Source organism: Perca fluviatilis, chromosome 20 (genome assembly GCF_010015445.1).
Source record: "Perca fluviatilis chromosome 20, GENO_Pfluv_1.0, whole genome shotgun sequence".
NCBI lineage: Eukaryota > Metazoa > Chordata > Actinopteri > Perciformes > Percidae > Perca > Perca fluviatilis.
In genome coordinates, this window is record NC_053131.1 from 17,222,685 (window position 1) to 17,236,928 (window position 14,244).

At 42.0% G+C, this 14,244-nt stretch overlaps 1 protein-coding gene across 8 annotated transcripts in view; it reads right to left on the minus strand.

Moving 5' to 3' along the window:
* Positions 1-1,281: 1,281 nt before the first annotated feature.
* rps6ka1 (ribosomal protein S6 kinase a, polypeptide 1) overlaps positions 1,282-14,244 on the minus strand; it is a 53,492-nt gene continuing 40,529 nt past the window's right edge. For 7 of the 8 annotated variants that reach the window (XM_039785149.1, XM_039785147.1, XM_039785148.1 and 4 more), the window contains 20 exons: positions 10,978-11,094; positions 10,780-10,861; positions 9,642-9,722; positions 9,242-9,321; positions 8,973-9,079; positions 7,359-7,396; positions 6,673-6,815; positions 6,456-6,526; positions 6,235-6,323; positions 6,061-6,125; positions 5,810-5,912; positions 5,340-5,470; positions 4,827-4,952; positions 4,592-4,681; positions 4,337-4,495; positions 3,881-4,042; positions 3,716-3,792; positions 3,509-3,626; positions 3,268-3,405; positions 1,282-3,165 (listed from right to left, as the gene is read on the minus strand). In XM_039785149.1, the coding sequence (XP_039641083.1) occupies positions 3,043-3,165; positions 3,268-3,405; positions 3,509-3,626; positions 3,716-3,792; positions 3,881-4,042; positions 4,337-4,495; positions 4,592-4,681; positions 4,827-4,952; positions 5,340-5,470; positions 5,810-5,912; positions 6,061-6,125; positions 6,235-6,323; positions 6,456-6,526; positions 6,673-6,815; positions 7,359-7,396; positions 8,973-9,079; positions 9,242-9,321; positions 9,642-9,722; positions 10,780-10,861; positions 10,978-11,094 (2,100 nt within the window). In that variant the 3' untranslated portion in view covers positions 1,282-3,042. Of the gene's footprint in view, positions 3,166-3,267; positions 3,406-3,508; positions 3,627-3,715; positions 3,793-3,880; positions 4,043-4,336; positions 4,496-4,591; positions 4,682-4,826; positions 4,953-5,339; positions 5,471-5,809; positions 5,913-6,060; positions 6,126-6,234; positions 6,324-6,455; positions 6,527-6,672; positions 6,816-7,358; positions 7,397-8,972; positions 9,080-9,241; positions 9,322-9,641; positions 9,723-10,779; positions 10,862-10,977; positions 11,095-12,727; positions 13,239-14,244 lie in introns of those variants that run through there. The other variant, XM_039785150.1, reaches the window with a different exon arrangement.

A 14,244-nucleotide genomic window follows, 5' to 3' on the forward strand; every position in this document is an offset into this window, starting at 1 on the left:
CAGGGTCAGTACTGAGTGCTTTGACTGAAAAGCATTTAACTAGGCGAGCCAGGATTTTACATCAAAACAAGCTTGCACTTCATCTCCCTCCAGTGACCAGCTGTGGAAACACACCAAGCTGTGGGCCCACAAGAAGGCAGAAGCTGAGGTGTCAGATAAACAGGTTAATAATAGGTTGTAACATTTAATATAAGATAAGATTATAACGTATAATAGCATGTAATGCCCTACATTTAGGACTTATACATGTTCAGTCAGGAAACAGGCAGGAAACATCACTGCAGACCCATGACAACCTGAACATAACCTATTCCAACTTCTCCCATCTGGTAGGTGCTACAGAGCACTGTATGCAAAGAGAAAACAGACACAAGAACAGTTTCTTTCCACAGATCATTACTCTGATGGACACTTAACATCAGTCACACGTCAGTAACAATTCCCATGCAATAACCCTGTAACACTAAACATCCTGTACCTGTAAAGGATACACTTCATAGTTTAAAAGGTGCCGTAGGTAGGATTGTGAAGATCCAGGACTTAGCCATTGACAACTTCTCAGTCCCCCTTTCCGCTAAAGTCCAAAACAGTCTCCTAAGCCCCTCCGCCCACAAGGGAGAATGAATGTGTGTGCATGAGCAGTGATTGACACGCAGTTAGACACCCCCCCCTGGCCCTGATTGGTGCATCTGAACAGGGAGCGGTGGATTTTTGCAAATCACACTACAGGCTGTAGGTGGGGCCAGAGACCTGCTTCATGTAGAGTAGTTCTACTCGAACATAGGGTCAGTTTCAGCAAATATGACAGAAAGTTAGTTTTATAAGGCTTACCTCCTGCACCTTCAAATGCAGTTTAACATGTACGTATAATCAACGTAAAATATAGATCTCAGTATGATGTATCTACAGTATATGCGGTATATATCCACCTACCCCATGTATATAAAGCAGCCGGTTGCATTTGTAATTCCATGTTTATTCCAGCACAGGGTGCCGTTGTTGTTTTCCCACTCTCAGGGCACTTTACATCGTGAGCATGGGGATATCTCCAAATAGCACCCTCTTATGCGAAGCATAATTAAATAAACACCGTTGCAGAATAATAATAAATAATAGCAGCAACAAGACGTTTTACGTCATGCATTAATCCAGAATTGTATTTCTGAATTACTAAATCTTAGCCTCTGCTGGGAAGCTGGCTGCTTGGAATTGTGAGTGACCTAACTTTATTGAAGTGTAATACTAAACCACTTTAAAGCACAAACAGAACAAAAGAGACAGTTTGTCGTAGCAACTGAATTTTAATATTTGTAAGATATAAAATTCTTCAATGTTATCATACAATAACATCTTGCCATAAATTTAGTCAAACAAGGGAGAGTTTTGCCACCAAACAAGAATTAGAATACAACTTTGATCCCTTTTGAGGTAAGACAGCTGGTTCATAGATTTTTTTAGCCATACACACAGGTCTTCCCTTCTACACATGCAGAGGCTGTTTGGTTTGTTCATCATGTGTTCATGTAAGACATTCTGCCTCACCTGTAGGTCCAGGCACCGAGCTGAAAGCAGGATCTATCCGGTGAAGCTACTTACAATGAGACACATTTACTCTTCTTAAGGATGTCTTGGATTGAGCGTCAATAAAATGAAAACATGTTCTATAATCAACAGAATGATTCAAAAATCATGCATGAAAGAGTTCAACACACAACTGCTGAGGGTCTATGTGATATTAGCAACCAGTGATTTGACGGTTTTTAAGGGGGGAAGAGAGGCTGTGTTGGGAGTGCTCAAATAAAGATACAGTCAGCTTTTCCTCCCTTTTACATCCCAAAACAGAAGGAGAGACCTGTACGGCATTAAGTCCACAGGCTGTGATGTGCTCAGCATGTCTTTCACTATTTTTTAATCACCACTTTCTTTGGACAAAACGAAAAAAACAATTAACAACGAAAGCAGCCAACACAGGAAACAGCATTCAATATGCATTATCCAAGAAACACAGTGGAGAAAATCTTTTGAAAAAACAAGAAAACAAAGCAAATATATAGAATTCTAACATGCCACATTGTTCCTTGGGCAAGTTTTCTTTCACAGAAAGCCACCTATTTACTAGTTTTTGTAGTAATAAAATTAATAGACATCTCAAATGGTTGCCAGCAGGTTGACCAAGCAGAGAAAAGGGAGCATAGAAAAACAAGGAAGCCACATGACATCATCACATCACCGGACCATGCACATGACCCTGCATCCCGCCAGTACAAGACAGTACACGCACACACTGCAAGTCATGCAACACACGCACGCACACACACACACACACACACACACACACACACACACACACACACACACACACACACACACACACACACACACACACACACACACAAAATAGATTGACATTAACCAAGACATCAGCATTTGACATTTCCCAGAATCCACATATTCTGGCTGTACCAAAGCCAAAGAGGCATTTATGGCAGAAATGTTTAATATTCATGTTAACAATGCTCTTTCAAAAACATTTAACAGCAGTTTGACAGTAACATGGTTTTGTGCTGTCTGCAACATAACAGGCAGACAGACAGGCGTGCAGCAAGCCAACCAAAAACCAATCACAGCAATGATGAGGAAAAAACTTTCATTGTCACAATTGAAAACATGGCTGAGTCGACTCTGTGGACACACACACAGACACACACACACACACACAGACACACACACACAGACACACACACACAGACACACACACACACACACAATACATCTGCCAGAAACCTGCAGAAATTTCTTTTTTGCCCTCATCACCCCCATCTATCTTCACGATCTTTTGCTAGTCCAAGGAGACTGGCGAACAGCAGCTGACGAGCCCGTACAAGGAGGATGATAGCAAGAGCAGGACAACTGATCACAGTCAGTGTTCCTTGGCTGGTAGAGGCGGGTGGACACTTGAGTCCCCGTGCTAACTGGGTGGTTGGAGTCAGGAGGTGCAGTTTTGGTCAGTCTCCAGTGAGCCCGATTGGTGGATTTGAGTCTCTACAAGGAGGTGGAGGGAAGCTTTTTAACGCGCCTCTGAGCTAGGAAGGAACTCTCAATGGGCTTGAGCTCTGGAGTTGGTTGGGAGTTCTTCAGGGCAGAGTAGGTGGCTGCCATCGCACCCTGTATATAAACAGCAGCATGGTGATTGCAGCTCATATAGCAAATTATCAAAAATGTGGGTATAAAAAATGAAAGCCATTAAGTCATTTTAAGATCCGTTACCTTGACCAGTTTGGGGTCCTGGTGTGGGAGCTGACTGTTGGGTAGTTTGTCTCGTTGAACAATCCAGGGATGTTTGAGGACCTGCTTAGCAGTCAGTCTCTGATGGGGGTCCACATGAAGCATCTTGGACACAAGGTCCTAGAAGGAGCACACATTTAATATGAAATTGTGACAGAAGGAGACTGGAGTTAGCTCTGAGGAACATGAGCAAAGGAGCTGTGAGTCAACTTTGTAGCTCTACCTTGGCCGCCTCGGACACAGTGTCCCAGTTGCCTCCAGTCAGACTGAAGTGACCGTTGCCTATCCTGTTCAGGATCTCATTTGGGGTGTCCTCAGGTCCGTTGGCAAATGGAGTAAAACTGGTGGAAGTAAAGGAGAAAGATGACAGAGTGAGTATGATGAGCAGTGAGAAAGACAAATCTGTTCAAGAAAAAGTGTTGGCATTTACCCGGCCATCATGGTGTACAGCAAGACTCCCAGACTCCAGATGTCACATCCTTCATCATAGCCCTGACGCTTCAACACCTATAATGACACACATTTAATTTCCAACACTGTAAAGTTTCAATTCAACATCATTCAAGGTATGAGAGTGGAAAGTGACTCTGCTCACCTCAGGAGCTACAAAGTTAGCAGTGTAGCACGGGGTCATCAGCAGGCCGTTGTTGGCACGCAATTGCTTAGCGAAGCCAAAGTCACAGATCCTGATAGACTCTGGATTCCCCGACTCGTCAACATAGAGGATGTTGCTGGGCTTCAGGTCTCTGTGCACCACCTGGAGGATAACAGAAAATAGAAGGGAGTAAATGGACAGTACAGAGGATTAATGCAGGTAACTGTAGCACGACCAAGTAAAGCAACAGAAAACAGAATACTGTATGATAAGATAATAATAAGGCTCATCAGGTTGTGTTTTTACTGATTTTAACAGTTAGATTCTTCTTCTTTTTTTTTTTTTTTTTTTTTTTTTTTTTAAAAAGGGGAAGATTGGTTTCAGCGGATTTTCATGCAGTTTTTATTTGTCCCCAGAAGACACTGGCACTATTAATACTTTTTTAGTCTGCCTCACCCCCTGGGAGTGCAGGTACTCTACAGTCTTGGTGATGGTGTGAAGCACAGCGCTGGCCTCTCTCTCCGAAAAGAACTTCTGTTTGAGGATCCGATCCAGCAGCTCTCCTCCACGCATCAGCTCCGTCACCATGAACACCTGCTTACCGTTGTCGTACACCTGAGACAGAAACACACACGTTATCATATCACCAACGGTGACGTTTCGGCACACTTAACGCCCAAGGAAATTAATAGTGTGTGTTTTTATACTCACATCCTTCAGTGTGATGATGTTGGGGTGCTGTCCATATCTAAGCAGAATCTCAATCTCCTCAGAGGGGTCTGTACTGGTCTTATCAATCATCTGTCAATCACAATATATTGATAACATTGTAGTTATAAATGTTAATAAGATACAGCCGTGACCGTTTTTTCGATGTTTCATTGTGGCTGCAGCTTCTGGTGTGTGACTTTTTCTTAATATACTGTATGTGTGTGTGTGTTCATACCTTGACAGCGTATTCTGTGTTGGTGGCTTTGTGGATACATCGTTTACAGACAGAGAAGGAGCCCATGCCGATGTCTTCCTTCAATATGTAGCCGTCGCTGAACAGCAGGTTCTTCCCGTGTAATTGCTGCAGAGGAAGAAGAGCGGGGGTAAGCAGAGGTGTGGCGGACTGAGAGAGCTGATGAGGTAGAGAGATGTCGGTGGTTTTCCGGAAGGAGCGGATTCTCCGTCTCTCTCGTTGTAAAACTGTCTCTCCCAATCTACCACACCGTTAATTATTGCTCCTGTCAGGCATGAAACAGGATCTGAAGCCATGTTCCTCTGTTAAGCCACTTCATTCCCTTCTTCTCTCTGTCTGCCTTACACACACCTTGCACATATGTCTTGTCCCCCCTTCTTTATTTAAATAGCTACTTTGTGTGATGAATCCAACACAGTAAAAGTAAAGAAATCAGAAGATTTAAGGGTGTGTTGTATAAATGAAGAAAAACATGGTGAAGCAACTTATTCTGACCTGGACTACTGGGTGTGGAGGGGCCTTGGCTGGCTCCACTGAACCTTCCTTCTCCAACAGAGTCGACGCAATAAAGCTGAAGCCTCGGAAGAGCTGGTGAGCTCCGGCACTGGGGGGCACGCCAGGGGAGTCTGGAAGATAATGAGGAAAGTCAAGTATTGAATAAAGGGAGATGTATGCTTTGAAAGTAATATTTGAGATGTCCATGTTCAAATATGCCATTGAAATAAACCATGCTTTCAAGCTTTTGTATTTTTTATGAGCACTGCTATAATAAAATGTTATTGCATCTTAATAGTGCTGAAATCACAATTGGGTCTCCTTTAAACAAAAACAAAACATCCTGTGTTGATTTAGTTTTTTAAGCTGAAAAGGAAAACCTATAACCATAATGCTTCCACTAAACTGCTTTCAGGGAGGGAAAAGACATGGAGTCAAATAATAGGCAACATGCAGCTTTGATCTCTGACCTTTAGGGGTGCGGGAGGTGAACTCAGAGTCAAAGTAGAAGGTGTCGTCTGGACGCGCCACCGCTGGTCTGAACGGAGGTTTTAATTCTCTTCTGAAGAGTTTCTAAAAAGGAATAAAGGACTTCTAATCACACCATATAGTTGAAGGTTTTCCTCCCACAAAGATGTATGGTTATTCTAAATTAAAAATCCTCTCAAGTGTGTTTTTTTCTGTGCACATCTCAAATTATCCTTGACCGTCAGACACTCACATTCCAGTCTATGGTGGAGAAGAAACCATGCCGTTTGAGCTCTTCTGCACCATCAGCACCAGATCCTGTAAAGAAACATCTCAACATCTCAACCAATGACACATGAATGAAGAAACAGAGCTAGAGTGCATATGTTGCCACTTATGAAAGTAACACTCATGAGTTGCTACTAACCCAGTCTGTTGGCAGGGTTCCTCTTGAATAAAGCCCTGAGCATAGACTGGGCCTCCGCACTCAGGAACTGAGGCATTCCCAGACGCGCCCTGCGGGGAGAAACAGACGGCACGCAACTCAAATTATTTCACCAGATATGAAAAGAGGCATTTCAAATAGAATCACTATGTGTGACAACTGGCTTCTGTGTTGGGTTGCTCTTCAACCTTAAAAATACTCACTTCAGAATCAGGTTCATAGTTTCTTTGCGGTCCTTCCCTTGAAATGGCAGCGCTCCAGTCAACATCTCAAACTGGGAGTCAGAACATACAAATGTAATCTACATGTATATGTGCATACATAAACGCAGTAGAATATTTATGTTAAATGGCTCTGTATAATATAGAAACAAAATTATTTACATTATGGCTTGAAATTATTATAAATGCACCTGCTTACCATTAGTACTCCAAATGACCACCAGTCGGCACTGTGGTCGTGTCCCTGCCTGTTCACAACCTCCGGTGCCATGTACTCCACAGTACCGCAGAAGGAATACGCTTTCTTCTCATGATCAATGGCTTCTTTACACAAACCAAAATCTGGAAAACGCATCACAAGACACATTCAGCACATTACTACACAGCATCAGAGTGTATCACCCTACTGTAGTGTGCAGGCTGTTATTCTGAATGATTTACATATAATCTAATATGACTGACAGCACTTTAAAAAAATGTTTAACTGTAAATATGTTGAAGTTAATGAAATATAATGAACACTTTTTCACAGCATTTGTCTCTTAGTGTGACTTGTTATATTGCCTCTTTATAATCTCCTATGGTCACCTTTGGTTCAATGGTGGCAGGACCCGGGGTAAATAAATGGCGGTGATAATGGATGACGATAGAGAAAGATAAAGTGTAATAATTAACTAAGGAACATGTACAGGCCCATATGCAGATATCTGGAGTCAGCTAGATAAGGCTGTCACCCCACTGTGAGTAATGAAGGTCAACAAGGTAGAGGAGAGTGTGTGTGTGTGTGTGTGTGTGTGTGTGTGTGTGTGTGTGTGTGTGTGTGTGTGTGTGTGTGTGTCCGACAGAAAGAGGACAGAGCAGGAGAGGACTGAGCAGGAGACTCACCTGTAAGTTTGATATGTCCCTCCTCATCCAGGAGAATGCTACAAAGAAAACATAGTCAAATGTTAGAATAATGAATGTCTTTTTTTTTTTTTTTTTACTCATTAAGACACTTATCACACACTGCACATTTTGGTGGAGTCTGTAATATAATAATAACCTTTACAACTTAAAAGGTACTTGACTTTTGATAACTAGCAGCACTGTATGGAAGGTGCATGCCCCAAACATGGGGAAACTGCAGAAAGATTTGAGGAATGCATATCAATAATTGATGGCAGTAATGTACAATAAAAAGTCAAGCACCAATGAAAAAGGAGAAGATGGAAAGCTTATGTAAACAACGCAGGGTTCAAAACTTCAAAAGGCTTTGCAAATGTTTAATGAGGCAGGTTTGCATTCATAATGTTTGTTGGGCCTAAGGGACACACAATGCATTTTGGTGAGGAATGATAATTATAAATGTTTAAAGTGCAAATTAAAAACTCCACTGGGTACCTTTACAGTGCAATGCAGTAAAATGACTCCTCATATGACAAAAAGGTTTTGTTTTAATTCCAAACACTGAATAAAAACCGCATCGCTGTTTGTCCAGGTTCTTGGCTATTGTATGATTTATTAGATCACCCCAAATAAAAGCCTCATCCATGAGCACTGCAGCAGGGATAACAGCTTTTTCATTAAGACTACAAGAATGTATGCATGTTTTTGTGTAGTATTGCCAGACCTATTTCCACAGCGCTGTGTCAACACCGGCGCATGGTCTGGCTACACTAATTATCTATTCTGGGATAGGGGGGAAAAAACACTCTGGCTTGTTTCTATTTTCTTTAAACCAATCAAAACTGCCTTGGGTGGCGCTAAGCCCTAGACTGGGTAAACCCAGCTCGATCTGCCGGTGATTTGATTTCGCCCTGCAGCTCTGGCTGGAAATCTGTAAGTTTATCGATCGTGCTTCAGTTACGATTTTGCAGGGACCAATCACAAACTGGCTTATCCACCTGGCGCGCTATTGGTGGGTTTAACACGATGACGATAGAGAAGCGACCAAGCAGCTTCTTGTTTACATTCAACATAGCGGCCACCGAAGCGCAGCAACCCGTTGATACCGCTGTCGCTGCTACATCACCCGGATCGTTGGTCTGATTGGTTGAAGGACTATCCAATTGCGTACAGAGTCATTTGAACTATGCCCATTGAACACGCCTCTTGTGCAGTAGAAAATACAGAGCCGACTCCCCAGACTAATGTTCAATCTTAAAAGATTGAGCTTGGTCTGGTGATAGCCAGAGTAGCTAAGCCCCGGATGCAGCAGCAGTGCACTTGAGAAATAGATAGCTGAGATAGCAGAAAGGGAAGGAGGCTTTATCCCAGCAATGTACATCCGTCTTTGTGTTGTTTCACAGTTGAGGATTTATAAAATGAGATTTGGCTTTACAAATGTAAAACTGAGCCAAGTTTGAGGAATTTTCTTACTTATGGCCAGCGCAGTCTCAAAAATAATTAAGTGAAAGGTCATTAATACGTTTGTCCAACACAGGACTCTAGCTTGTATCCAGGTGCTTTTAGCATGGTTCATCAAATATACATTTGTCCATTTATGTTTTGTGCTCTTACTTTTCAGGTTTGAGGTCCCTGTAAATGATGCCCAGGCCATGGAGGTGGTCCAGTCCTAATGCCAGCTCTGCTAGATAAAACTTCACATCCTCCTCTGTGAACATAACCTGGGAGGCATGAGACACAGAAACAGAAGGAATGAAACAATGAGACAGAATAACAACACAAGAGCGAGACAATGGAGAAAAAGATACATATTTGTCATCAAGTGAGATAAATGACTTGACTTTTTGGCCAGCAAAGCAATAAATCCAACAAATCACTCCCACCTCTTTGGAGAGTCGAGTGAAGAGATCGCCTCCTCTGAGAAAGTCCAGGATCAAGTACAACTTCCCTTCAGTCTGGAATGCTACACACGCACGCACACACGCACACACACACACACACACACACACACACACACACACACACACACACACACACACACACACACACACAACACACACACACACACACACACACACACACACACACACACACACACACACACACACACACACACACACACACACACACACACACACACACACACAAATCAGGAAACATGACTGTGGAAAGTTTCTGTAATTCAAAGTAATAATATACAGGAATGATATCAGTAGATCCAATAAAACTTGTTTCTAAGTTTGGGAAGTAAAGGTTAATAAATAAATCTTCAGGCTGACTCACCATAGTGCAGTTTGACAACAAATGGGTGGTTGACATCTGCCAGGATGTCTCTCTCCATCTTGGTTCTCACACGGTCTCTCACTGAAGGACAAAGTATAGCCCAGAGTTTAGTGTGCATGTATAAAACTTCAATATTGAAAAGTAGGCTGACAAAGCTCAGTCAGCCTAAAAAGATGGGGTTTCCAGTTGGCTGCACAATAAAGGATCATTATTTTGCTGATTTATAAATCGTAGAAGCTGTCGGGCCATGCAGAGCTTCAGTGTGCTCTGACTGAATAGTGAGTAAAGTGAAACCAGTAGTATATTACTATACTAAAACATGCTTAATGCTCATGTCAACACAAACAGAATTTGAGGATGAAAATTAAATCTGTACATCTGCACACTTAGAAGTAACCACATCATTTTGGGGGACTGTGTGAACAAATCGGAAGCCCTGATTTTCTCAAGAGAACAAGACCACCCATTTGCAAAAGTTAGAAAAAAAACCTGCAAGCTGTGGTCGTCTTACTATTGTTTGCTTACATACTTCGACTGTATGTATGAGTTACAGGAAAAGATACACCCTTTTATATGAAACTGAGGGTACTGCCACTTCAAAACATAGAATTAAATCACCACAAAAACCAAACAGAAAGCTTTTCGAAACAACCCCACATTAACTTGGAACTAAGAAAGGTGCAGCTCTAAAGAAGCAATGAATACAGGGTTGCAACAAATTACTTTTTTCATCATCAATGTCAGAAAATAGTTAAACTTACTCATCATAATTTCCTGGAGCCTAAGATACAACTGAAAAATAACAAAAATTGACTGACTGCTCAAAAGTATTTCATTTACACAGAACAGTGAAGTCCTCACATTTGAGAAGCTGGTACAAGCGACTGATTATCAAACTTGTAGATTAATTTCCTGACTATAGACTTTCAGCACAACAGTAAATAATAACATGAGGGAGCATCCCCTTTACAACAGGATGTGTCAGATCAGCTGAGAGCAACTCTCATGCACCTGGTGGTGTGCTCTACAAGAGCTTTACAAAGTTAACAGCTGGGGTCAGGAAATTCAAACTTTTTCGGCCAGCCTTTAAAAATGTCCTACTGTGATGACACTATTCAAGCACATCACAGTACTGTACCTTTGAGTGTGGCCTTCTTGAGGACCTTCATGGCATAGAGCTGGTTGGCATCGGGATGGGTCACCTTTCGCACCAGGAACACCTGAAATAAGCCCGACAAAAAAACACCACAAACCCTGTTATATCAGATCAGGGATTGAGAGTCTGAGAGAGCAAAGAGCAATGTTAGACAAAGGAAGCAACAGAGACAGTGGTTACCTTGCCAAAGGATCCCTGTCCCAACACTTTGAGCAGTTCAAACTGAGACGCATCAGCCTTCTCTGAGCCCTCCTTGACCACATGGGTAATGTTGATCTCCTTGATATCTCCATCTTCCTGAAGAGTGCAAAGCAGAGGGCAAAAGTATAATAAACCAGTCAGTAAACAATGAGCACAGTGTGTTTGTAAGGATTGTGTGAAGGGCAGAAAATGTCTGATTTTTTGCTGTGCAAAAAGTAAAATTAGTTTCACAGGAGTGTCATCTGTCATTAAATGAAACCATATCAAAATACGCTTCAAAAAGAGGAAGTGCAGTCAAAGTTAGATGCGTGCGTGGTGAATGAGTGATAAAACCCAGTGGTTCTCGCCAATGAATGTGGTTTTTAAGTAGTTTCTAGAAATGATGGTGCAACATCAAGCAAGTTGACAGTAAACCATCAGTGCACATTTCAACCAATGCAATGTAAAATGCCTCCAGTGGTTCGTTTTTGTTATGTTAAGTCGTACAACCACAAAAGACTTTTAAGACAACTTCTTGGGTTCTTTACAGGGTGGAGAGCTGGCACCTGCTGACAACTCCACCACATGAACAAACTGCTGACCTGGTGTCAACCTCACCCACAACTCATCAACACCCTTCAGAAAAGCATCAGCACATCAACAACAAGTCCCTTTCTAGAGACCGGCTTCGCAGTTTCACATTCTGTGACTACGACAAGGCACAGTGCTAGTTACCTGCAGGGAGCAGTTTTTTTTTTCATCTAAACGGGAGGTTCACAGCGTACTTGCATTTTAAAATGTGGGACTAGAAAGTAGGACATCCTGCCTGTTCCACACACTTTATCCCTTGAAATTGTCCTCTGCAGACGCCACCAGATACAATGCACACCTTCATTATGCACGGCAAATAATAGACAAAACATTGTACTCAAAACATTGTAGTCAGTAGTCGTGTAGAGCATTTATCAAGTAAAAATACCACATATTTGCTATGCTGCTGCTTGCTGTTTAAGTGAAACTTCTGATGGGCATTTGTCATTGGTTTTGATATTTTATTAAATTACTGCTAAACGATTACAGCTACTCAATTAGTTGACAGTAACTCAATTGACAACAACTTTTGATTTAACAACCAATAAATGGCAAACATTCTCTGGGTCCAGCTTCTCTGTGAACATTTGCTGCTTTTCTCTATTTTTCATATGATTGTTAATAGAATATATTTTTGTTTTGGACTGTTGATCGGACAAAATGAGCGATGAGAAACATCATTTTGGGTTCTGGGAACTTGTGATAGGCATAGGCCGTTTTCAGACATTTTAAAGATAGAATTGATTAATTCACTGGAAAAAAAAAAATACACGTCTGATTATTTAATACTGAAAATAATTATTAGTTGCCACCCTAAACTAAATAATGTATCTATAATGCACAAAAAACAAACAAAAGAAGAAGTAGTAATGAAGTTTCAGATCTATACACAGCCAACAGCACATGCCACTAGCCTGGGACTTTATTTGACAACAGGAAACCAGAGTTGAACATGCAGGCTCTCAGCTGCACCTGGTTTCTAAACAACCACAGATAACAGCGAGCCTCTTCTGCAATTTGCAGCGTTTATGAAATCCCAATTCTCTCTGCTTGTTCATTCAAAAACAACTGTGCTTAACGACAACATAGCGCCACCAACCGCTCTCTGGAGACTACTCAGAGTTAATCAAAATGCCAACATAAAGAGGTATCACGTTACCGTCCAGTGGTTCCTCGGCGCAGGTAAAGTGTCATTGCTGTTGCCAGTTGCAGCGGTTGATCTGCAGTTGTTAGCGTGCGCAGGGCTGCCAGCCAAGGCTTTGTTTTTTTTGGACAGGTAGAGGGTCAGCAAGCGGCTCAGGGTGAACTTTCTCTTATCCTTTTCCATCTCAGCATTGCAAAAACTTCTGCTTCATCATCCTACCCATGTCCATAATTAAGTAAACACTGTACTACCACACATAAATCATCTTAAACTTCACCTCATCTCACCACAAGACTCATTTGAGCACTCATGTCAGAATTAGTTCTGTGGACATCAAGTAAATATGGGAAAAAAAAACTCTCAGCCTTGTCCCTTTATCTATCCTCTCTGCAGGGGCCTTCTGCTAGAAATTTTTATTAACTCTTCATCTTCTCTTCCATTATCTCTGCTATCCCCCCCTCTCCGTTGCTCTCGGTGTTGTTGTGATTAGCCCTGTGTGTCCTCAGTGACTGACTGCAGCTGAAGTGAACTGGAACCAAAGCGGGCAGGAAGGAAGAGCCTGCTCCTATTCTCACAGTCCTGCACCCAACAAGTCACACACGCACACACACACACGCACGCGCACGCACGCGCACGCACACACACACACACACACACACACACACACACACACACACACACACGGCTAAGAGAGAGAGACACTGTGTTCAACTCAGAGTGATCTTAAGTTAAACTAGTTAAACCATTTCCATTTATATAATTTGATTACAACACAGCTCTGTTTACACTTCACTCTAGTTCATCTTTACTTACTGTATTATTTGTTTTTATTTTACACTTTGACCTGCAATGTAAATGTCTGTTTCCCATGCCAATAAAGCCCCTTTGAATTGAAACTGAATCGAGAGAGAGAGAGAGAGAGAGAGAGAGAGAGAGAGAGAGAGAGAGAGAGAGAGAGAGAGAGAGAGAGAGAAACAAAGATAAAGAGAGAGAGATGGATTGAAATTGGGGGAAAAAAGGAAAAAGAGAGGTGGAAATAATGACAAAAAAGTTTTTTTCTGCTGCCTCAATTGAACATGTCAATACATGCGTTTCTATGTTAACACTGTTTTGAGGGAGAGAGGACGGGCAGAGGAGGGCAGAGAGAGGATGAGGTGTGCCCTCTCAGTGCTAAGGCCTGCAGATGATAGAGATTTTCCTGTCCGTGGAAAGGCATGTTCCTCTCTTTCCTCTCATAACAGTCTATTCCTGCTTATCCTGTCTCTTAGAACAGCTCTCTCCGGTCCTTAAGTACCCTCTCACTCTTTCTTTCCTCCATCCCTCACTTTATTGCTCATTGTGCAGTAAATACCTCTTCAACAAGAGAGAATAGGCTGTAACACACCCATGTTAATACAGCGCATGAGTCAACTTCTCTCTTGACCAAACAGTAGCGAGCTGTCAGCTGACTACGTTTCACAAACGTCCAATTACACAGCATTGTAGTCAATACTCGGAAATTTGAACAATCTTGCAATTGGTGAATTGAAGTT